The sequence below is a fragment of the Manacus vitellinus genome, unplaced genomic scaffold, assembly GCF_001715985.3.
Source record: "Manacus vitellinus isolate BGI_N305 unplaced genomic scaffold, ASM171598v3 scaffold_43_pilon, whole genome shotgun sequence".
Lineage (NCBI taxonomy): Eukaryota > Metazoa > Chordata > Aves > Passeriformes > Pipridae > Manacus > Manacus vitellinus.
Window position 1 is genome coordinate 368,423 of NW_021940560.1, and position 25,540 is coordinate 393,962.

A 25,540-nucleotide genomic window follows, 5' to 3' on the forward strand; every position below is an offset into this window, starting at 1 on the left:
AAGCAGATAAAAAGGTCCAGTCTTCTCACAAGTTTCGGATCGCTGCAGTAGTTGTCATCACAAAGAAATGTGAAAAATGTATATAGCTCTGATTCAGATTAACTGGAAGAAGGAGAGATTTTTCTGTAAATGAAACACTTTATAGAAAGAACATTATTCATAATGATCTAGAAATGTAACAAACATAAATATTAACAGTATAAAGCTTAGTCTTTCTGCTGAGACTGTCTAGAGTACAGGAGAGATACTGAGTTGCAGATGTTGGACAGGCTTTGCCTTCTTTTTGCCATCTCCTGATATTCCTGTGGCTTAGGATGGCTTTGGGTTTAAAGGCTGAGAAGGGGGAGGTCAGTGGAAGGGTTGGAAGCCTGGGCAGAAGAAACTGGGGGAGAGCAGGAAGGTCCCTTGGTTTCTTTGGTAAAACAATGGCACGCTGCTTCCCAATCTCTGTTTTCTGTATGCACCTCTAGTGCAGCACTTGGATCTTCTGGCCCTGCTGCTGAGATAGTTGGGTGTGCTGGAGCAGGTTCAAGGTGTTGGCTGCCACAGAAAGTGATGTTATGATCTACTTACCTTTTGTACAAATTGTATAGATATTCTGTAGGTTCTTCTTCTGTTACTTGAAACCTGCATATTATTACTGTAGCATCCTAGCTGTTATAACATGATACTTATTACAAATTGCTTTGATTTATCCCATATTTATAGCATTTATTAGGCAGCAAGTGGCAAATTTACAGCAGTTGCTTTGCTGCTGTCTCTGATATTTTGTTACAGTGCTGTTACAGACCTTTTAACAACCTCGGTGAGAACCTGTGACAAATGCTAAATCATTAAATATGTACTAAGTCTTTCTAGTGGTTTTAATTAAAATTGTGTTAAAGTTTATAATGAACACAATTTTATTGAGCATTCATAAATTTAAATCCTTGACCCACACAGCATGTGTGCTACTGAATAACAAACATCAATATAGACAACAGAAAGTCTGAAAATGGTTGAAAAATCTGTGGTAGTATTTTCACTGCTCAGAGGCCACGTGTGAATTCAGGGCTGGAGCTAGGTAATTTTGCACTGGTAATTCAGGAATATCAAGACTTAAATATAAACTGCCATATTTTCAAGGGAAATAAATGCAGCTGTAGCATGAACACATGTGCAGTGGTGCTCTGAAGGAATGAAGTTGTGATCTCTAGATGGGAATGCCAAAGGGGATGTAGCTGGAGGAAATGCTGGAGGCAGTGGCAGCAATTTGCTGAGAGGAATGTGAGGCAATACTGGGGGGCAAGAGAGCCACTTTGGGTCAGCATGTGCCAGAACTGAGAGCTAGGAATTTAGGGATTCATAAATGAACCATCTGCAATTATCTCAGGCAATTTATTTAAAGCTAGATATTGGTTTTTTTGAGATCAGAAGGCAAGCAAAATCTTTAATGTATTGCTCATTTATGTTTCTATGATTTTATCCACAGCAACATTAAAAGTGTGTTTTCAATTAAAAAAAAGCAAGACTTTGTTCTGATAGCATTGCTTACTTCCAATATCTGGGTTTATAAAAGATATGACACTCTGTCACTTCTTACGTTTATATTGGTTAATTTGCATGGGAATATTCTGTGAGTTTGCAAAGATGCAGCCTTGTGATTGAAGTATTCTATAATTCATCAGGCAGCCTGTGATCCAAGTGGCACAGATAATGCTGTCAGAAATTGGAGTGACAGGTCCTTGACCTTGGTGTGTATCCCCTGTGCTCTACTGATTAATGTAGCCTTAATGAAGCCTTTGCAGTTATTGTCATTGCTCTGCACCCACAGAGATCAAACATCCTCTTGCAATACACTTCTTCCCTTGTTTTGGTGATTTGAGAAGTTGCTCAGTAGTACAACTTGACTCTATGATAACATGGTAACCTGGTCACTTCAGCTGGGGGTTACTGCTCTGTCCTTCTTTCATCATATGCTTGAATGTACAGTGAAGAAACCTTCAGTTGATACTACTCTGGCATTGCACATCCCATTTTTAAACTGTTGAGACTGTCTGGAAAAGAGAATTCAGACAATGCACATAGAATGTCCAAAAAAAAAGATAATATTCTCTTCTGTGTGCTTTTCAGTCCCACTAGAGTGCCCATTGCAGTGGTCATTGCTTTTAGAAATGGAAGAAAAACTTGGGATTTTTTTCAAGCCTAGTATAGGATTATAATATTTTATAATCTAATTTAATTCCTTTTACTGCTGCTAAACCACAAGTTTTTGTGTTTGGGAAATACCCAGGTCCCGAGATATCCCACAAATCGTGGACTTGGAACTGATGTGTGTGTTATAGCTGCTGATTCTCTAAGCACTATTATATTTTTGCCAAGGAAGTCTGAATTATTAAAATCAGTGAAGGATGAATGGAGTATTGCAGACTCAGCACTGCATCCTTTCAAATGAGTGGGAGGGTAGGACCAAGTGAGGTACACGGAGCTCCTCTTTGCAGGCCTGTTCCCGGGATGTCTCTGGTACCAGTCGGCAGTGCCGTGATTACTAGCAGGGGTTGCCATCTCCCTTGGTGGCATCGTGGCAGCCTGTGTGTCTGCAGAGCCAACGCGACAGCGGTGCCAGCACACGCTGCTGCTGCGAGGGATCTGTGGGGATTACCGGGGACAGGGGAGCTTCCCCTCGGAGCTGTTTGGATTCTTTGGGACGTGTAAAGCCAGGGATTAATGCTGGGTAAATCTGTTTCAAAGGAAGCAGCTGCCTCGGGGCTGTTGCAGAGAAGACAATTGCTGTGTTTCAGCTCCAAAACAAAGCCCGGGCTGTGCTGTGCTCTGGTACAATGCTGCACACAGGGACAGCCAGCGCTGCATCTCAAATTTGGGTCATGCTTTCAGCCTGGAAAACGTTCGTCGATATCTGGACACTGCAAAAACCTGATATTACCTTAACTCTTCCTGTCAAATGTGTTGGAGTTTCCAGAGGTGTTGTAGGTGAGCTGTTCCTCTGTGGAATTCCAGGGCAGTGTCGCTGCGGTGCCGTCTCGGGTTCCCTCCGCAGGATGTTGACATTCCCTGTGCGTTTGGTGCTGGGAATGAGCTGGGCTGGGTCAGCCTGATTTTTTTTTTGGTCCTATTTGTCTATGAGCAGCTGACAAAATCTCAGCACAGCTGACAAATTTTGGCACAGCTTACAAACCAAGGCATTGGCAGTCAGTTTGTCCCTACTTACAATAAACTACTTGTAGCTGTAGCTCCAGCTGATTGCTCCCCAGAGGATCTTCCACAAACCTTAACTTCTCCCTTTTGTAGTGGCTGGTAGTCCCTCTGAGTGAAGGCTGCCAGGGTTATACGGTGATTCTTCTAATACACAAATGAACAAAATGTTGGGGCTGGAAAAACAGGGATTATAGGTGTTATCTTAAAAAATATTTTTGTACTCAGATCAGTAGAAGCAGTTGCAGTGAAAGAGATTTAAATCATAGCAAAGAATAATTAATTTGCTCATTAAAGTTATTCTTCAGAAATCCTATGCCTCAGAATATCAAATTATAACACACATTCTAAAATTAATAAATGATCTGATTTCATAGAAAAGCTCCCTCTAAAGAAGAGGGAGGAGTTTAAAACATTGATTTCTGAGGATCAGCTGCAAGACATTTCTCTTGGAGGCAGTAAATGCTGCAGAAACAGCCCATCCTTCCTATGCCACCTCTGTGACCAAGCTCAGGGGCTGTCTCTGCTGCTCCAGGCCTGCAGTGGGGAGTTATGGGCTGTTACAGCACCGGTCCCTCTTGGTAAGATTCCTTAGGCCCATTTCCCTTCTGGGGTACTCTTTCTGCTTTAGGCTTAGGGTATGAAACCACTCAGCTGAGATGTTTATATTCAGTGTCTGTCTGGGAGATTCAGCAGGCACCTGTACAGAAACACTTTCATTGCAGTTCTACTTTGGCTCCTGTGGTTCCACTGGTTACCTTGTCTCCAACCTTTGCTTGGTGGTTGCCTGTCACCAAAGGTAAACTTTTTACAGGAGCTGCATCTTTGCTCTCCCATTTCAAGGCTGCCTCCTGTTCTTTTCAATAGGACTGGGTTCAATAGCAAACTCCTGGGTCCTAGAAATAGATTGTTGGATATTTCACTTATTTTCCTATCTCATGTAAGCTTGTCACCAAACTTGCCAGAAATGGTTTGTTGTTAGGTGAAATGGTTTGTGGAAATGGGATATTGTGTCTTTGCATTCTTGGGACCTGTCTGCAGGTGAAGCTTTCCCTTTATAAAGCTACCAGGTGTAGGGATGTTCCCTGCTGTGTCCCTTCACTGTCCCCAGTGCTGTGCAGTGGGGACAATGCACTGCAGGTTTACTGTGCAATGTGTTACAGAAAAGTTGTGTTAAACTGGGTTACACAGAATTGTTTCTTAACACTAATGTTCACTGTTTTCTCCTCAGAGATAATGCTGGATCACATAAGGAAGTCTCATGGCCAGGCTTCGCAAACGAAGATTTGGGAGGGCTCTACCCATGTTTGTTGCAAGCGCGTTGGTGGCTGAAAAGGCCAATACGAGACAGGCATGTCTGGTTGCAAAAGGCACAGCAGAAAGACTCCTTAGGTGGTAAATTCTGCAAGACACGATTCTTTCTGCGTTGCCTTTTCTCCTCAAGGGTGATCCTGTGTGTGTTCTCAAAGGCATCAGCAGCGTTATAGATGGGGTGTCTCCAGACCTCCTGATTGGAGGCCAGAGCAGACCAGTGATGTTGATCAAAATGGCCAAGGCTGAGGTGTTGTTTCAGGCAGTCCTTGTATCTCCTCTTCAGAGCTCCTCTCATGTGGCAACCGGTGGCAAGTTCACCATAAAGCAGGATCTTAGGGAGGGGGTGGTTGGTCCTTCATCCTGGAGACGTGCCCTGCCCATTGCAGCTGTGTTCTCATCAACATGGCCTCAATGCTTGTGACTGCTGCTTGTTCTAGAACAGATGTATTGGTCACATAATCTGCCCAGTGGATGTTTAGGATTGTACGGAGACAGCATTGATGGAAGTGTTCTAGGAGGTGCAGGTGGTGGCGGTGGATGACCCATGATTCGGAACCGTATAAGAGAGTAAGGAAGTCTAGTTTAATATTAATTACATATCAGCAGCTCATAAAAATCCCCTTTCTGAAGTACCTGTTTTTTCTGCTTTTTTCTGCCTGCATAAGGATAAGGCTGTTCCATTGCCTTCCTGGATGCAGTGTATGGAATACTGAGGCACTGCTGCTGGCTCAGGCAGTCCAGGAACTGCAGCAGCTGGAGGTGGCAGGAATTCGAGGTGGGGGTTACAGAATCTCATGATTGCCATCTTTTAATTATCCCTAGGCTCTTAGTCACTTCTGAAACCAGGTCACTGGGCTAGAGAGACCTTTTGGTCTGACTCAGTGTTGCTGCTCGGATGTTAATGCTGACAGTGACAGCCTGACATTAATCCCTTGGGGGCCAAGAGTTCAGATTGAGGGTAAAATCTGAGCTACTGAGTCCAAGCCCGTGGTACTCTGTTTTAGCTGGACGTTACTTGCTGCGCTGATTTTCAGAGATAGATGAATGCAAGCTGATTGGTACAACTGCTATTCTAAAAAATGCTTTGCTGAGGAGTTTATGGCTGTTAGGAGTTTGGTTTTAAACTAGCTCCTCATTTAGCTGCATGCAGGGATTGTCACTTCATTCATTCCATTTCGATCATGTATTTAGTGCTCAGTGGTAGAGTCTGATCATCTTCTTCCTTTTTCACACTGTATTTTCCCATGTGGGGTGACTGGCTCTCCACCAACGGAGCATGTTGGAGAAACACAGTGTCAGTAAAGAGCCAGGTTAGAAAGCGAACAATTTGCTTGAATGATGGCACAATAGATGGTCACATTAGCAGAGCATTCTATGTTTGCTTTGTTTCATGAAATGAAACAAGCTCAGCTCTGACCCAACCTGCAGTTTACAGCATCAGGACTGTGAGCCCATTGAAAGCTGGGGCTGTAAAAATAACCCAGAACTGAACTCCTCCTTTTCAGTGGTTAAGTTGTACTGGGGTGGATTGTTTTACATTCCTATAGGAACAGTGACTGGAAGGAAGAAGATCAGTGGGTTTTCCAGGCTGTTATCAATCAGTATCCAAGTGATCTTCAGAGGAGGAGGACTTTGTACCTGGATATGCTGCAGAGATACCTTCCCCACAAATCCTGGCATGAGCTGGTCAGTGTTGGCTTCAATATTCGTTCAATTATACAAATTCTTACATAAATTCGGTAGTGAGCAGTTGTATTAAAGAATGTTTATCAAAGTTTTTTTGTTTTAAAATTTCTTAATTAAAAATTTTATTCTGCATAGTGAAGAAGAGATGCCCCTGTTTTTAAAATGCAGGACCTTTAAACCTACTGCCTCTTCAAAACAAGCCCTGGGGAGATTTTATAGTTCCACACACTCTTACAGCCAAATTCACAAAATAATTTGTTAGCACTGCTTTTGCTGTGCTGTTTTATAGCCATGTCATGCTCCTCTGCTTCTCTTGGTGTTTTTATTTTTCATAAGGATGTAGAGCCTTGTTGCACTGTCTAGTAATAGTTATTTTAATTGTTCTGTGGCACATATATAGGAAGAAGAGTGAAAAGTTATCTCCTGCTCTCAGGTAGAGGCTATTTTTATATGTATAATGCCTTTCAAATTGATTGCTGATTCCTCTTATACTCCACAGTGAATAAGCACACAGCACTAATAGAGAAACCCATTTCAAGGCCAGAACACTTCAGGAACTCATAAGGAAAGTAGGAGGCTTTTTTTATCTCTGGCTGTATTTTTAGACCATCTACTTCCCTGTGTTTGAGGAGTGTCTAGTGCAAAGGAGTGACAGTGAAGTGATACTGATAATTAGCCTGAGTTTCACTAAAAATAAAGTTCTTATGGATTTTGGACCTTTTGCCTTGGAGAACTGGGATGAATAGTCATGTGCTTTGGACAATGGAGATGTATTTTAAGCACAGCCACTATTATTGGTTCTAATTCTTTGAAGGTTCATTTAAAATTTAAGAATGCTAAATTTAAAAATCTAACTCTGCATTGAGCTGATATCTCTTAGTATGTGTATTAGCATGATGAATATGGAAATGCTGAAACAGTGCTAAGAATCTGTCCTTAAAGTGTGTGTGTAACATTGGAATATCAGCCTGAGAGCCTCCCAGGCCTCCTCCCCTCTGTGCACGATGGTCAGTGGACAAGCTCTCAGTGCCTGATCCCGTCAGAGCTCGCTGGAGAGGCCTGTTTTCAGCTGAGCAAACTCTCCATCCCATGATTTTTGTCTCAGCTTTGGCACTTTGTGAGTCTGGGGCAGCAGCCCTGACAGAGGGAGCTGGTGAGGTGGTGGCCTCATGTGTTTGACCAAAGGGAACATCCAGGGCCATCTTCATCCAGCCACAAACTGATGGGAATATCTGTGAGCCAGGCACAGTCAGCATCCCCTGCCAGAAGCCTGGAAATCAGCCTCTGGAATGGTCTCCTGGACACCTGTGAGCAGCCAGCCATCTCTAGAATCTCCTTCATCCCTGTAACTTGTATTTTTGGGGACATAAGACAGGCTCAGGGCTCAATGGCCTCGGTCTATGCAGCCTCACCTGCTACTACTTCTGTCAAAGTCTTGAAGCCTGAATGTCCTTGGGAACCTCGCTGAGTTAGGCCAAAGAGGGTGTATTTTGGATTAAACACTCCCCATTTTTGCTAGGTGGTGATGCTGGTGGTGGCACTGTGCTGCTTGGCAAGCTAAAATTCTATTTCCAAATTCCCTGTTAGGAAAGAAGTGAAGCTGATTCTCACCTGTACTGCTTTTGTACAGCTCTTTTGGTGTCCTGTTTCTCTGTAGATCACAATTTGCTAAGAAAAGCCTCATCTTGCTGGAAGTACTCAGTATCTCTGGAGATGTATTGGAAGGACATTGTATTATATGTCCCTCAGGGCAGGAAGGGACCATTGCATTCAATTCCTATTGCAAAGGTGCAGTTCAGCAAAGAGCAGTGGGCCAACAGGTTGCTGGAGTGGCACATGGTGCAGGCAGAGAGGGCAAGGCTGGAGAGGGGTCACTGCCCTGGACACCTGGAACATCCCTGGCAGAGTGCACTGGCCCTGCATTGTGGATTATTGGTGATAATATAATTAATTAAAGTATTCTCAAGGTTTGTAAAAATATCTAGAATAATTTTATATTATTAATGCATAGTTTTTAAACCCTTCTGAAATGCTTTCAGGTTGCTCATGAGAAAGCCTGGGATCACTGCCATTCCATCAGGAATCAGCGCAGAGCCTTGCTGCTGGGCTGGGCTCAGGCTAGGAAAGCCTTTGTCCTTAGGGCAGTGGCAACTGCTGCTGAAGCTGCTGCTGCTCATGAGGCAGAAGTGGTGCTGGCTGACTCCAGGCAAAAGCAACTGGAGATCTGTGCTGAGCTGAAAGCAAAGGTATGTTCGGTTATAAACCCACTACAAATCTGTTTCTCACTGAAACATTCAAAATGAAGTTTTTAGATTAACACTAGTCTCTTTTCAGAGAAATAATGAGTATCTGTATACCCTTCTGTTTATTTTTAAGAATACTTTCTAAGACCTGAAACAATGGATCCTGTAACTTGTTTGCTCTTGCTGTGGAAGCTTCACAATATTGTGAATTTACTGTGTTGAGAGGTGAAAAAAAGATGAAAATACCTGGGTGTTTTTGGTAAGAGAGTAAAATAAAATGGGAGGAGCCTGGGTACAAGAGGAAGGTGTTGTGATGTTCATGCCTAAGGCATTTGTAGGAGGAATCCCATTTCTGGGCATGAGAGGCATGTTAAGATTTGTTTAAGCTGTTGTCTGTGATTTTTGACTTGCACAGAAATGAACATCTGAGAGCAGGCACGGTGTGTTATTCTCACTTTACCAACATTCTCTCTGCTGAGCCCTCACTTTGCAGTGAAACACTAAACACTTGATTTAGGTTTTCTACAAGTAGGAAAGCACAGTAAAATCTGCGCTGCGAGGGAGAATTTGGATGTTGATGCTAGTTTTTCACTTAGTAGTAACACAAAAGCCTTTCTGTCTCCTGTTCTGGAGCTGTCTGGTGTAAGAAGGTTTGACTCTTAACACTTTAGGGTTAGAAGCTGTCTGGGCTTGACTCTGTGAGGAGTCCCCTGGCTCCTGTGGCAGCCTTCCCTGGAGCCACATGCAGTAAGGAGTGGTTCTCTGGAGCTGGGGGGTGTTTGGTGTTTTTTTACCTAGGCCTTCCTTTCTGGAATGCCTGTGTGTCTCCTACCTGCACAATCAGAGATGGAAAGGCCATTTATTCCTGAACTGTGAATTTGAGTCACTTTTGCTTCCCTTGTTTCTTCTATTTTTCTTCCCCACAGGAAGTGACAAGCATGTGCTGGAGTACTTACGTTGTTTCCATGTATCTTGAAATTCTCACAGATGCATTGAACATTGTCTACAAGTTTTTTAGATTCTGACCTCCTGTTTCCAGTTTGGAAACCTGGACCTGTTTGAAACTTAAACCTATTAGGCCTACACTGTTCAAGGGTGGCCTTCAAAGGGGTCTTTGTTAAAATGTCGAACGTTTGAACAAAAACAGCTCACCTGTTCCCCAGAAAAGAGGAATGAAAAAGGAACATATTTTTCATTAAGGGAGGATATCATTGTGACCTTGTTTTGATCAGCTCCACAGCTCAGAGGGCTGGGGAACGGAAGCTGAGACTGGGTGAGGACTCGCTGGTTTTCAGAGGAATGATTCTGAACATATCTGTGGGTCCTTTTTGAGTTTGATGGGGAGATGTGTTTGAAAACTCCTTGTTTGCCCAGTTATAGTTCATTTTACAGACTTGTCTTTCTGCACTTCTGGACTGTGCAACTACAGTGTTGGACACAGAAAGTGGCTGCTGGGAGCTGTCAGGTAAAAGGGAGATCTCAGTCCAGTGAGCCAATTTACATGGATAAACCCCACCCTGACAGGGATCCTAAGATGGCTGAAAAGGGAATCTGTCTCTGATGAGTGAGTGTGGAGCTGGACATCAGGGATTAGGGCTGTTCTCCCACCTTTTCCCTTTGGCCATTGATTGACTTAACATTTTGGTTTCACAAGTTTAGCATAAGGGAATCTTACTTGTGTCACTTTGCCACAGGGGCCGTGGAGTTGCTGTAATGATTTAGCTGTGAGCGAACTCTAAGTATGCTTGTGAGAAGGTTGTATCTGACTGAGAGGGACAGAGCTCTCCTTATTACAGCAGCAGGTTTCAGAGAAAGCCACAGCATTTCTGTGCCTATTGACATCATCTGTAAAGGAAGTGATGGCACGTGCACTGTAAGATCTGTAATACCTGACAGGCTGTCCACGGTCTTAATTACTGCAATAACCACATGATATACCTAACTTCTCTATAGTTCTTTTCCTCTGTCAACAACCAACCAAAGGTGCAGTAGACTGAATAAAGAATACGTGATTTAAAGCTGGTTTAAATGCACTAGGAGCCATTGCACTATGCCATTGGTGAGACTCTAGGCCTTGTGACTGACAGCAGGTGATAACAATTAAAAAGTAAAGCAGCAAAGAAGTTATTATTTATAGCAGCTTTTACTTGGGGAAAGGACTTTCAAACTCTTATTCCATATTCCACCTCACAGAAGATCAATGTGTGTCCTTAACAGAAATCAGAGTCTCTAAGGAGGAATTTTGGAACAACTCAAGAGGCTCAGGTGAAATAAATCACAAGGGCCATATGGTAGTCGTCTGAATGAAGCAAAGTGTGAAAGAATGATGCTGGGGAGGATGCACTGCGCATTCTGAGAGAGGAAATGTGTCTCATGTACATATCTTTAACACCCCTGTTTGCCATGGCAAAGCAAACAAAACAAACCCCGGGGGGGTTACACTTGGGTGAGTGATCAAGAGTCACTCAGTTTGGTGTGCTTTGTACTGTGGAGATCTGCCCTTGTCAGGCTTCTCGAGTAGATACTGTGTAAAATATTCTCTCTGTGTAAAAATCCTCTTTCTAAACAACACAGAGAAGCAAATTGTTCCATGTGACAAAGTAGGTAAGGCATGAAGTGAGGAGTGATCTTTTCGGAGGGTTAGGGGGTGCTGCCTCACAGCTGGGTTTGAAGGGTTGAAGTACTTGCTGTGATACCTCTAGAAATTCAGTCGAGGCGTCTGCATGCTTTCCAAACATTATTTTCCTATTGGATCTATCTTAAAATATTTGTAATCCAGTACTTTCCCTCTTTGTATAAAACAGTTTGAGAAGAGCACACGAGGGAAGACCTACAGCAGCAGACAGAAGGGCAGTTTGATCTCGTGTGTGATGCTTAGTGTGGGCTTTTCCTTCCTCAGCACAAAGCTGCCTGCCTGCCTGCCTGCCTTTAAATCTCTTCTCTTCTTTGTTTTGAGTCCCAGGATTAATCCCCCCTTCAGTGCTAAAATCTCTTGCAACACATTGTGAATTTTGGGAGAGCAGCTCTTGCATTCCTTATCCTGGCAGAAACTAAAATAAATTAATTTTGAAAGGAAAAGTGTTAGATGACATTAACTGGGATATTGCAAATTGTGTAAAGCATGTTGCAGATTGCCTTCCTTTTCCTTTCCTGTATTAGAGGAAAGAATGTGTTAGTCATGGCTGGGCTTGGTGAACAAAGATTTGGGAAGGGCTCTACCCACGTTTGTTGCAAGTGCGTTGATGTGTTAGTAAACTCAGGGGGAAAAAAAATATTTCCCTATTCAGCATATAGTCAAGTCACTGATTTAAATGCTTTGACTGCTAGAGGAGATCAACATTGAAATATTAAAACTGAATGTAAAAAAAAAAAAGTCTGCACAGGTATCACATCTAGTACTTTGACTGTAATCTGATCATTTTGAAGGACACTTTCAGAAATAAATATTTGGATAGTGAGATACTTAAAAGAAGAGTTTTCTTTTTCAGAAGCATTATCTGTTCCCTACTGAGGTGGCCCATTCATTTGTTAGACGTAAAAAATACAAGGAAGCTTTAATAAATGCTCCAAAGTGGATGTGAGCAAATATCTAAGACCTTAACATTCACCAAAGATGAACCAGCTCTGATTCAGCAGTACATTTTTAATCCAGGCCTAATAAACCTGGATTTAATAATTTGAGGTCAGCACAGCATTGATGAATTGTGTCTTTAGGGTCAGATGAAGCTCGTCACGGTAAGTGTGACGCACTTTGCAGACGTTGGCTCTGCAAATTTGCCTTGCTTGTCCTTTCACCCCTCCTTTGCCCCCCGTTTTCCTGTGCACCGTGTTCTCTCACACGATGTTATTTCTGAATCTATCACCTCCTACTGAAATCTTCTCACAGTGGCTGCCTGATGTTTGCCTGTAGCCCCAGGAGTGCCCAGAGCCCTGTGCTCCAGAGGAGCTGACCAGGGCAGTTTGTTAAACCACTGTGCATGTTTCTGTTGATCCTTCCAAGGACACCGTCACAGATTCAAGCTTCGTCCATTGGGCATAAATTGCAAGCTTTTGGGAACAGGGGACTGCAGGGTGCCCTGCATGGAGGAGACCAGGGACTGACCTGTCCGCTCTGAGATCCATTGGAACAACCCATGGCACCCAAAACTTCAGCTGAGCAGAGGAGCACGTGGTGCCTCAGCCCGGGCTGTAGCACACTCAGCTACCCAGCTGCTGGGCTTGTCAGAGCCCGGAGGGTCTGCAGGGTGTTTGAGACGCACACTTGTCTCTCAAATTTAGTTAACATTGTCTGATGTCCCCAAAATTACTTGAGGATGGGTCTGCTGGACAAGCAGATAGTTCATGCAAAACATATTTTCTTAGCATTATCTCCTTCAGCAAGGAAAGTGGCACTTCAGGCAAGAAAAATTGCGTTAAAATTTTGCAGAAGTAATAGAGGATCAAAGGGAGTCTCCTCCATATGGTGGCAGATAGGACTAGGAGAGAGAGTACTGTATATAAAAGGATAGCAAATTCAGATAAGTAGTTGTAAATAGAAATGCAGCCTACTTAAGGTCATGCTTGTGTGAATATCTAAGCCTACATAATATTTAAACATGTTAATAAAGTGTTTACACTCTTGTTGTCAAGAACAGAAAGATGTTCTCTAATGCTGGCTGAGAAGGGAGGAACTACAAGGGACAAGCTGTGAGAAGTAAACTGTTCACACACAGCCTTGAGCAAAGATGATTTGATGTGGTGTCAACTCCAGGGAGCTGACAGTGCTCCTGTATTGGATCCCAAGTTTTATCAGTACTGATCCCAGCCCAGTTTCCTCACTGAAAGCAGTGTCTCATTCCTCTTCAGGCCATGACTGAGGGTTGTGCTCCAATGCTTTTCTCTCATATCCCTTTTTCAGATTTAAACACTTGTACAGCTGAAGGCAATGTTCTGTTAACAATCAAAACAGTTACTTTTAACCAGTTCTCTGATTTTTTTTTTTGACCTCTTAGAGGTAGCCTGTGGAGCACAGGCTGTTCAAGAGTACCCATCAAAAGTCTATCAGGGGATGTGAACTTCCATTGTTTTTCTAATCACAGCCAGAACGAGATTATCTTCTGAGATTAACAAACTTGTAAGTGTATTATTTGTTAATTATCCCATTGCCAAATGCTCTAATACTGCTCTAATGCTTCTCAGAGGTCTTGTGCAAGCCAGTCAGAGGCAGAAACTGTTAGCTTTTGCCATTTGCTGCTTGTCATTTAAGACCCTGTGGAGTCTGGATGTGATTCCAGGTGCTGTTCAGAAGTTTTCACGGTTGAAGAATCACCAGTCTGGAGAAAAAGGGGCAGATTTTTAGAGTTGAAAGTTAATGGAGACTTCAGATCACCACCTGCTAATATCACAATTTTTGTTGTTAGTGACATGTCGTGTAGATAATGCTGATGTTATAACTTCATGTCCAGCTACGTGGTCTTAGGAGGGGCTGCACTCCCTGTAACAGAAATACAGTTCTTTGCTGGGACAGGAGAGCTTGGTCCTGTCCCCAAGGAGAGGGAGCATCTCACTGCTGTCCTGCTGTTTGTGTGGCTGCTGCCCTGTACCCCCTCTCACAGGGGGGGGTGGGGTGTGTGTTTCTATTTAAAATTAGGTATTCACATGGATTTTGAATGCTGTGGAGCTGATGGCCCCCAGAATTTTAAGCCTTGCACCACAGAGCACAGACAGCAGGACAGCTCTGGGCTGGTGCCACCAGCCTCTGAACAGCAATGGTTCCTGCTGATCATCCTGTGCAATATGGAGCCCCCTTGTACACCTGAACTCCCTCCAGCCTCCTTCCACAGTGGGTGAGTCCCTGACACGTGGGCTGTTTTGAACATGCCTGGCAGTTCATGAGGTTACTGACACATGAGAAAAGGAAAAAGATACATATGATGCTGATAAAAAAGCACTTTCTAAATTTAAAAAATGATAACTTTTTCACATTGTTTGGACAAACTCCTCCACTCTGTAATGTTTCAGACCCCAGGGAACTGTTCTTAATATGCATTTTCATTTTTCCCCTTTTCTAAGCTCTAGTTTTCACACCCTGAGGCACCCATCTCATTAGCTTTCCATTTAGGAATATATGCATGCACTTTCTATTCTTATTGTATTTCCAGGAATAACACTGTTAATATTTTATGTTTCAGTCTGTACTGGGTTTGAAGTGCAAGTATTTCTATTTTTTTTTTAATTTTCAGTTGATACAATTACACATCAGTAGCAGGTCTCCTATATGTCCCAGTTTCTTTGGCAATATCAGCTTTGTTGGGACAGAATTTTTAGTAGTTGTTGGATAGACATTTCTGTATAATTAGTGACTTAAAAAAAAGGTTAGTTTTGTAACACAGTCTTCTATTGTCCTGTTTCATTTGTAAAATGTTTAAGTCTAAGGGATTTATTATTCCATTAACCCAAGTGGAATTTATGTGCTTCTATTAACCCTGGGAGAAATTATCTGGGTGAATCCTTGCTCTTCTGTGGGAGACTGGGTCCTTAACTTTTATTTTCTTCTGTGTTTGCTTCCCCTTTCCTTACAAAGATTTCGTTTCTTTCCCCTGTCAGAATGGCAGGGAGTTGCTCAGGCAGAAGACACAGATCAGCATGTGCTGCTTTTATCTGAAGTATTAACGACTGAACTATATTGCAAGTGAAGAGGCTGCACTGCTGACAATAAAAGTCACCTTTTAATGAGCTTTCCATGTTAATCTTCTAGTGATCTCAGTTTGGCTAGTTCTAGAGGAGACAGAAAGTAATGACCTGCTCTTGTGTAGGGAAATGAAAAGTTTGCCAAATTTATTAAATCGTCTTCCTCATTGGCTGATGTGTCCATTAGGAACTGAGCTCAGAAGAACATCCTTACTGAAGAGCTGATGCTGCAGTCCTTTAGCATATAACTTCTTATCACTTAATGACCTTTTACATCTGCCTTGCTTATTTCTGTTTCTCAGGACATGCTAGAAAGGCATAGCTCTAAAATGCCTTTTTCTCTGTAAACAGAATTCCTTAGGTCACCAACTTGTTCTGAGGCTGCAGTCCTTATTTTAAAAATGTGAAGGAAAAATGTCATGGTTGACGTGGTTGAAATCCAAATTTGCAGTTGAGAGGCATTTTTCCCCCTCCGTGCCTTGTGGCTTCCATCTGGAAGAATGAAGAGGTATCTCTGCCTTGCCATAAATGGGATGACTCTCAATTCTATATTCAGCAAGACACTGAGCAGAGAAGATGGTGGTGACACAGTGAGGTTGGCAGGGAGGGAAGGGAGGATTGGAGCTGGTCTGGGCACTCAGAGTAGGTCACTGGTTATCTGAACGTGGACATTCCTCCATGTGCTTTTGGACTCTGTTGATCACCAGCTTCCTCTGTCTCCCAAGCTCCACAGGAGCACAGTGTGAGCAGATGTAGGGAAGCCTGAGATGACTGGAGGACTCCAGACTGAACAATCCTATGGGAAGGCAGCAGATGCAGGGTCTCCTACGATTCACTGCTCATCCTTTCCAGAGCTTATTTTGTGGTTCTCAGTGACTACTTGGGCTCTGCCTGGAAAGGCCAAAAAGCTTCTGGACTTGTTCTGTGCTTCAAGGGTACTTTCAGTAGCCCAACATGGAGCTTTGCCACAGAGTAGCAATTGTATTGGTGCTTCCATTGATTTTGGTGCAGGTGGTGTGCATAATCTAACACTGAGCTCAGGTGCTCAGCTTCACAGCTGGCCCCGCTGTGAAGGTGGAGCTTTGTGGCTCTTGCTTGTTGGGATTTCCCACCCTCTTTGCAGAATAACCAGTGGGAACTGTGGGACAAATGTGGGAAGACATGTTATTTGTTTCCTTTCTTTATCCTTGGGGTTTTTTATATATATTGAATTGCTTTAATTAGTATTTGAGTCTCTAGTCATCTCATAATCCCATTTTGCTGTTTGTGACCACACAGCCCTGACCTGCAGCTGCTGTTGCTGTGACCCCACCATGAACAGGCTGGCTCTGTCTTATGCTGGAATCCTGTTCCATGAGGGGCTTCCACGACCAGCCAAATTCTGTGGTACTTCTTTTGCCACGTGGCATCTTTATTTGTGAAGTTATTTTTCTTGAAAGGATCCTCTATGTTTTTCTCTTCTGGGCATTCTTAGAATCAGTTGTGAACAGTTGGAAGGAGAAAAAAACCTGCAAACCTTAATAAAAATAAGGAAAGGTGAGCAGAAATGTTTCAGAGATAATAAAATCCTGGGGGATTCTGGAAGGGTATCGGAATTGGGTCATTTCTCAGGTTTGAAAGAGTGAGCTAGAGAGAATCAAGGTGGGCATCTCAGAGGATTTTCTTTTTCTGACTTCAGTTGTGACAAACAGGGCTGGCTTTATCACATGATTATGGGGAATTTTTGCTTAGAATCTGAATTCCAGCGGCTCAGTGTGGCACAGCGTAGTCTGTGAGAGTACTGATCTGAGCTCTGGGTAGTTGTTTCTGACACTGCTCCTCCCAGGCATTTTATGTCCCTTTGGTTCCCAGGGCATGTTTGTCTCCATTTCCAAAGGCTGGTGCTGCTCCCTGTGTGACCTTTGCTGTGCAGACCCTCCCCACACCAGCTGTCCTGTGTTTCTGTTTACCCCTTTCAGGAGCTTGATGACTCTTCTTGTGTCACCATAGGCAGCTTCAGGGTCTGTTTATAGTGTAAGTCAGTGCTGCTTAAAGAGAAAATCTTACATGATGCCACATTACCGTTTGCTAATTTAATGGGAGTTCCCAAGGAAAGTCTCTCAAATTGTTCTGTCTTTAAAAGAGATGTATCTGTAGCATTAAGTAAATGGTAAATACATTATAACTATTCAGATGTTAGAGTGAAAGAACTAATTTATTACTTTAATTAGTTTGTAGTGTACTTTACATTATTGTAATATGCAATATTGAAATAATGATCTGAAAATAGGTGTGTACACATTCTGTTCAGCACAGCAATTTAATAATTCACTTGGCAAAAGCTCCTCTAATAATACATGAACTGTGAAATGTACTTGAAATACCAGTTGTAATTAAAAACTTTCAGAACTTAATGTTGGCAGTACTTGTACTGCTAAAATGTAAGCTGCTTTGTAGAACAGGCACTGGGGGAGCCAGGTTTCAGTGTATTTTCAATATTAGTTTAACTACTAGGATCTTTTTAATATTTAAATAAAACATTTACTGTTGACACAGTAAAATCTACCCTTCTGATTTTGCACTCATAGGAATGAAAGAATGCAATCAGGAACACATTAATTTTTGTGTGCAGTCTGTGCTCCCAGATTGCTGCTGCAGTCGAGCTGAATTGTTGTTCCGGAGGTTTTTTTGTTCTCCAGACCCTCTGGAGATAAAAGCTTGCTGAATGCAGTGAGCTTTCTTGGCAAGCTTCAATTGTAGGAATGCTGGCAATTCAGCATCAGGTGGTCACTTTTGAACAGTACAGCGATGAAAGCACGGAGGTGCTGAGGAGATTCCTCAGGAATGGAGGTGCTGAGGAGGTTCCTCAGGAATGGAGGTGCCGAGGAGGTTCCTCAGGAATGGAGGTGCTGAGGAGATTCCTCAGGAATGGAGGTGCTGAGGAGGTTCCTCAGGAATGGAGGTGCCGAGGAGGTTCCTCAGGAATGGAGGTGCTGAGGAGATTCCTCAGGAATGGAGGTGCTGAGGAGGTTCCTCAGGAATGGAGGTGCCGAGGAGGTTCCTCAGGAATGGAGGTGCTGAGGAGGTTCCTCAGGAATGGAGGTGCTGAGGAGGTTCCTCAGCTATTCCACTCCCTTCCCTGCTGGCCCCGGGCACTGTGGGCTGGGACATGACCAGCTCTCCCCTGCCACTGTGGGACTGCTCTGTGCCACTGAGGTGCAGCTGAGGGTTGGCCACTCTGTCCTTTGTCCCCAGCAGTTCAGATAGTCCAGCTCCTAATTTGTGACCCTGTGACTGCACGGACAGGGACCGCTTTGGGCACCTCTCCTGTGGACGGGGCTCCCCAGAGATGTTCCCCTGCACAGGCCACAAAGTGAGCTGGGGCTGTGGCACTACAACTGCTCTCTGGCACGGAGGCCTTTAATGTTCGAGTGTGCTTTAATAAGTGAAATATACTGGCATTTGAATCAGCTGGTTAATGTCTAATTTTTGTTATTTCTTACACTTCGGTGTAGCTCAGCTTTAGGAACATTTTATTCAATATGACTTTAACTCTTCATGTGGGAAAAACCATGGCATAAGGCCAACCTACTGAATCCCATTTTATACACATTTTGTAAATACTGCTTTTCTGGTTTTTACCAACTTTTCCCTTTTTTTTCCCCTCTTTTTTCCTCTTTTTTTTTTTTCATGTAATTATGAATTATTTTTAAAGGAGGTGAATTGTCTTCGTCTTAATGAAAAGACATGGATTAGATAAACATGGGGGAGGGGACAGGGGTAATCTAAACTAACTTCATGTGCTGCCTACAGAAAATAATAACACTGGGTATGGTGAGCAAATATGATATAGTTACATTCTCCTTTGGCATTCTCATTACCCATTTTCCTGATTGGCAGTGGGCTCATACATTCAAAAACCGAACTAGATAAGGGCAGAAAGCAGATTCTACCCCCTGAATGTGTGTGTTAGTGATTTAGGGCAGAACAGGGAGTGTTGTAGGTGTGGAGATACACCCTGAGTTACTGGCTTATCTGTTCTGTCTGGGGAACCCCATTGGATGATTAGTGCTTTGTAAGCTGAGGGAAGTTCTGGATTTGATGCTTGGTTATGCTCATTTGTTTGTATGAAACCTGTCAAAAATCTAGATTGTGCCTCAATATTGATTTCTGACTTGAATCAAAAGGCTGTAATGGAAGAGCTATGTGGAAACAACCGGGGAAGGTGATCACGGCCTGGCACCAGATTGGGGTGTAACATTGCCAAGCAAACCACTGCTAATCAGAATGAATTAACAAGGAGGCTTGAGATGATTTCAGACTGAACTAGTACCTATATCTGCTCACTGCTTCACTGGGGTTTGATTCCTTCAGTCAGTTGTTGTCCCAGACTCTGCTGGGCTCACTCTGTTCTCCACATCCATTTCCAGGCAGTGGTTCCCCTGCAGTGTCAGGGAGCTGGAGCTTTCCTTGAGACCAATTTAATGGCCTCAACGAGGCCAACGATTGCAGTGCTAATGACTGCAAACAAACGGTCAAAAAAATCCCTGGTTAATAGGTAAATTAATATCCAGAGAAGACCAATAAAGGATCAGAAGAGTTCTCAGACGTGGAGAGAACTGAAGCCGCATCATGTACTGAGCCCAGTGGCATTGATCCCAGTATTGGAGCGTGTTTGAAAGGAGCGTGAAGCAGGATGTAGGAAAATCCAAGCTTACAAAAAGCAATTTTTTTGTTACATAATCTGATTGTTACCGCATTTCTGTTCAGAAAATCTCAGTGGTGTTATTACAGACGTTTAAAGCTCCTTCGAATGCTTCTGCAGTTTATCCCAGCTCCAATCTGAGTATGCTTTTAGCAGATTTCATTCAGTGTTTGCTTGTTGTTAGATTGTAAAGCTTCCTGAATATGGTTTTGCTTTGATCTGTTTCAAAAGCCAGGTAGAAAGGATTGCATGTTCTTGTAACTCATTTTTAAAGCGTTCCCTTTTGACTTCATTTGTGTGGCAAGTGAAGGGTAACTGAAACAATTTAGCATTTTACTTTAGATTCTTAAAGTGCTAAACTGCATGAGCAGGCTGCTGGCAAAATTGCTACATGAAGATTTGGATTTAAACAGCTGTTGTGCTACAAGTTTCAAGTGTGAGGGAGGTTTAATTCGGGTGTTGCAGCTGAGGCTGGAGGGACCTCTCCAGGCCCCCGGGGACCACCCCCTGCCCAGGCAGGGTCAGATACAGCTGGTGACCCAGGATCCCACCGAATCCAGGTTTAAACCTCTGCAGGGGGTGGAGGCTCCATAACCTCCCTGGCCAGAATGTTCTAGTGTCCATCCACCCTCTCAGGAGGGAAGTGATGGATGGCATGGAATTTCAGGAGTTTCAGTCTCTGCCTGTTGTTTCCCATCCTGTCACTGGGCACATCTGGCTCCATCCTCTGCATGCTCTTCATTTTTGGGTTGTTTTCTTACTATTACTTTGCTTGCACTCCATGAGAAGTCACATCATTGATCAGCCTATTGCAAAGAGCAAAGTACACTTGGTATTTTAGCAAGAAGTGGGGCAAGCATGGCATCACTCAGATGTAACTCACTGAGAACCTTGGACCATGGGGAGCTCTGGATTTCTGAACAGAACATCTTTCATAAGCACAAAACAGAAGAATTAATAGTCTGTGCACACAGCCAGTGGAATGCAGTAAAGGTAGAAAAAATTGTAAGCATTTTAATATCTTAGCGTTAAAGTGCTCACTGTAGTGTAGAAAACCAGCTGAAAAATGGCTCCAATGCTTGTTCCTTAGAGGAATGCAGAGTTCCGTTAGCACTTGACAAATCCATTACAAAAAGAGCTGGCAAGCCAACAAAAAGGAGACATCATTAATCCTGTTGAAACCAGTGTGAAACAGATGAGCACACAAGTGCTCCTGACAGCACCGAGGAAATCGGGACCCTCACTGGCTGGAGATGAGTCACTGCCCGTGGCACGGGGATGGGGTGTCTGTAGCTAACAGTCTGTCAGGGTCATGTCAAGAGTGGATTTTTGGCAGGTTGAGCTGGGTGGTCCATCCCGTCTCCAGGATGTTTTGTTAAGAAGCAGGGCAGGCTCTGCAATGAGGGGTGTGGGGGAGCTGGGCCCTGGCCTGCTCTGCCGCGGCTGCTGCCTCTCTTCCCACAGAGGAGGGGGATGTTGTGTGTGCAGGACCCCCCAGGATGGTCACAAGCCCTGGGAGGGGGCAGGGGTGCCAGGCTGGCTTCCCCTGTGAGAGCTGGCAGAATTGAAGGCCCTGTCCTGGGGGGAGTGCGGAGCTGTCACAGCAGTGCCGGCACTGGGGGCTCAGAGCGCACTCTGCTCGGGGACTCTCGGTCTCCATCCCTTCACAAGTTCGTTAAGGAACATGCATGCCATTGAAAGCCTAAGTGCTCAAGGGGAATTCGAGATCTGAATTACTGAGATGGTTTTAACAATTTTACCTATAATCTCTTCCTGTGTGATTTTATTGCATCTTATGCCAGTCAGTAGCAAACTGCACATGAACATGTGGAGAGGTGGTGCTTGCTAAGTGATTGTGTTGCTGATAAGATTATAAATCTTACTTTGTAAATGGACTACATGGGTTTCCTTCCCAGTCTCAGCTTGGCAGGATCACAGTCACAGAGCTACAGTCTGCTACAAGACTGTCTCTTCAACCGTTTCTTCCAGGTTCTACAGTGGAAAGCACAGCAGGAAGAAGCTGCTAAACTAGAAGCTGCTGTAGCTGCCAGAAGAAAAGAAAAGGAAGATGAGAAAAAAAGGCTACAGAGAGAACAGGAAACCAGTCGTAGAGCTCAGGAGAAAGAGAAAGTATGAGAAACTTTTATACGTTTTTGCATATGTTGATGTGTACAATTGCTCCTGTAATCTTTAACTGAATTCATACCACTTGTGTTAAGTATTGATATAGAGAAGGGCAAATGGTCACTTGGGTCTTGCTCCAGTCCATTTTAGCTCTAAAGCTGCCTGCTCTGACACACCAGTTGTGTTACTTCATTGCCTGTCTTTAAAAAAAAGCCTGTCCAAGTCAGTGTGTGACTGTGGCCATGTCACAAACCAGCACAGGGGCATGGCTGGGTCTGACTGCACAGATTTGTGCCTTTGAGCAGTGTGGCAGCCTCGGGAAGCTCCCAGTGCTGCAGCTGAGTGCTGCAATGCAGCAGAGGAGCCCGACAGCTCACAGCCTGCAGGACAGCAGGGTGGGGGACCAGCACGTCTCCAAGGGACAGTATTCCCAGTACTTGTGTGCTCGCCCCTTGGGAAATGGCTTGGATGCAACTTAACAGCAAATCCAAAATCTGCTGTAGTGAATGTAATGCTCTAGCAAACCAAGCTGTGTCACACGTGTTTGTGTTGGCCTTTTTATTTAAATGATGTGGCAAAAATCCTGGAGGTTGTTTCATTAGGATTTTACCTCTGAGTACAGAGATACAGAGAGGGACATTTAGTGAGGGTTTGCTGCTTAGGTCATGAGTAGCTTTGCTGCTGCTTTACTTTTTGTTCCAGCTTGTTCTGTGTATTTGCCTTTACGCACACAGTGTTTGTAGTGGCAGGTGGCTCTGAAACCACAGGGAAGGAAGAGGTTTGGGCAGGCAGTGCTGACACAACCACTAGCAACATTCATTTTATCTGTAAATATTCTGGTTGTGCAAACTTTTCTCTTCTTGTGTGTGATATCAATATAGAACCATCCTCTGCCTATGCACAGATGGAATAGCAGCTGTTTGGGGTCAGCAGTCGTGTTTCACTGGAGTATTTTCCATCTTAGATCCTTAAAAGGGCTGCTAACCTTATACTGCAGCTGCTTTTCTGGGGAATGTTCTGGGGCAGCAAGAAGAATATTTAAAATACATGTGAGCAGTGTAAAAGAAATGACCACCCTCTACCTGGTTTGTGACCCAGGCAAGGTATGTCAAGCAACTCCAAACACAGGAAAGGGTAACATGCCATTAACTCTAAATGCCAATGCTACAGTTGCTCTGTTGGACTGCAGATCAGAATTTTTCCTGTATATTTAAACATGGAATTTCAAAAATATCCATTGATCCCTAATTAGAGTTTATGAGAAAGCCTTCAGGCAATGAGGAATACAAAAAGGGAGTAATTGCAAAAGTGAGAGTTTTATTTCATAAATAGAAGTATTTGAAACAATATTAAATAAAAGCACTCTAAGAAATATGGTTCTAGGTCAGGTTGCTTCCTGACCTTCATATGTCAAAAATGGCCTGTCTAAAGAAATGATTGGCTTACAGGTCGGGAATTCTGAAATATAAGCACTGTTTGGAAGACCTGTTTTATTCTGAACCACAGTAGTGAAGGGTTTTTCTGCACTAAGTCCATCATTCTGTGCAAGGTGCTGCACATGGGTCAGGGCAGTTCCAGGCACAGATGCAGGCTGGGTGGAGAATGGATGTGGAGCAGCCCTGAGGACAATGGACATGACCCAGAAACCACCCCCGTGCCCTGGGCTGATCCCACAGCGTGGGCAGCAGGGAGGGGGGGATCCTACCCCTCTGCCCCCTCAGGTGAGACCCCCCTGCAGAGCTGCCCCAGCCCTGGGAACAGCACAGGAAGGACATGGAGCTGCTGGAGAGAGTCCAGAGGAGGCCACGGAGCTGCTCCAGGGCTGGAGCCCCTCTGCTCTGGAGCCAGGCTGGGAGAGCTGGGGGGGTTCATCTGGAGAAGAGAAGGCTCCAGGGAGAGCTGAGAGCCCCTTGCAGGGCCTAAAGGGGCTCCAGGAGAGCGGGAGAGGGACTGGGGACAAGGGATGGAGGGACAGGACACAGGGAATGGCTTCCCAGTGCCAGCGGGCAAGATGAGATGGGATGCCAGGAAGGTACTAAATATTCTGTGATTATATGATATTGGCAGTGCTGGGTTAATGGTTTGATTCAATGATCTTAAAGATCTTTTCCAATGTGAATGATTTTGTGATTTGCAAAGTATGTCATGGCAAGACAGGAATTACAAGCTTGCTACAAATTCTACCAGTTGTCTTTGAAGAATTGCCATGGCTTTAGGAACAGGATCCTGTAGAATTTGTTAAAATTAAAAATTTAGCATTTCACTTTGGCAATATCTACTTTAAGCCCCTGTTTCTCCTTTTGCATCCAAGCCCCCTCATCCTTTCAGATAAGCTTCCCTGCTCAGGTTTCAGAGTCTTCCTTGAGGTCTTTCTTTCCCACTCAGCTTTGGAAAAGCTCCAGACTTACGTGAGGAACACTCAAGTGCTGCCTCCTGTTCCTCAGTGGATCTCCACCTCAGCACAGTGAGCTGGGCTGGCCTGAGCCAGCCCTTTGGGCCAACCCAGGACGCTCTAACTCAAGGAACATTCACTCGTGTGAGCAGCACAGTTGAGGGGTTTGATGGCAGAGTAGGAAGGCAGGGAGCAATTGGAAGTGGTAGTCTTCAGATTGTGGTGGAAAAATGTGTGCAAATTAGTGTCCACAGTCTAATTTTACTACTTTTGTTGTGGGGGCTGCACACCCTCTTGCTCTCATAGTAAATCTTCTGTTAACTTGTAGTGCTCTCAAATAGAAATTTTATTCTAAAAGAATCAAAATTGGAGTTTCTGACTTAATGCCTTTCTTGGTTTCTTTATTGTCACTGTCTTGGCTTGGGAACGAGTGTTGATTTGTTTGCTGTATTTGCTCAAACTCTAGCTGAAAAAATACTGGGCTGAGAAACAGCTCAAGTGGCAAGAACAGGAGGAGAGAGATCTACGACGTCTGGAGGAATTGAGAAAATTAATGGCTGAACAAGCGGCTAAAGACAGAGAAAGGTAAAAGAAATTAAATGTGAATACCTATGGTATTAATAGGAGCTTCTTATAATCCAATTTGTTTTGATCCTCCAGCTTTCTAAACTAGAATAAACTGAGATAAGTAACTTTTTTCTTCCTGTTTGGCAATTACCCCAATCTATACACTAAGGTCGCATCATGATTGTATCCTGGATGCAATTTATTTGGTATTTCAAACTAATTAATATCCATCAAAGATTTTACACCTTTGTAAGCATTAAACTTGGAATCATGACAGGGTGCACACATTAAACCCAACTCCCCTGGTGATTTTTTTTAATTGTAGCTGAGTAATGAGACCACCTACTTTCCCACTTTGCAAAATGATTTATAATCAGATTTGGTTTGTTTGAGGGGCAAGTGAAAGGAGCTCATTCAGCACTTAACAGCCTCAAAGATATTAATTATTATCTTAGAGAGTCCTGAACTGCTCATCTAGTTGTAGATGCTCTTTACCTGTTTAATGGGATTTTGGACTTGAGCCTGCTCACACTTGAATTGCCAAGTCTTTGTTGCACAATGTGGCCTTTAATGGCCTGTTGAAGAAATGCTGGATTTCACAGGGGAATTCCTCTGCCAGAGGAACACAACCCCAGAAAGTAGACTGGTTATAACTGCCCCCAAAGCACA

The 25,540-nt window shown here is 43.7% G+C and overlaps 1 protein-coding gene across 1 annotated transcript in view; it reads left to right on the plus strand.

Annotated features, from left to right (window-relative positions):
• The window catches only part of CCDC148 (coiled-coil domain containing 148), a 43,286-nt gene that overhangs the window by 11,375 nt on the left and 6,371 nt on the right, over positions 1-25,540 (plus strand). The window contains exons 9-12 of the mRNA XM_008923208.3: positions 6,054-6,192; positions 8,232-8,438; positions 21,778-21,918; positions 24,771-24,889. Of these exons, the coding sequence (XP_008921456.2) occupies positions 6,054-6,192; positions 8,232-8,438; positions 21,778-21,918; positions 24,771-24,889 (606 nt within the window). The remainder of the gene's footprint in view (positions 1-6,053; positions 6,193-8,231; positions 8,439-21,777; positions 21,919-24,770; positions 24,890-25,540) is intronic.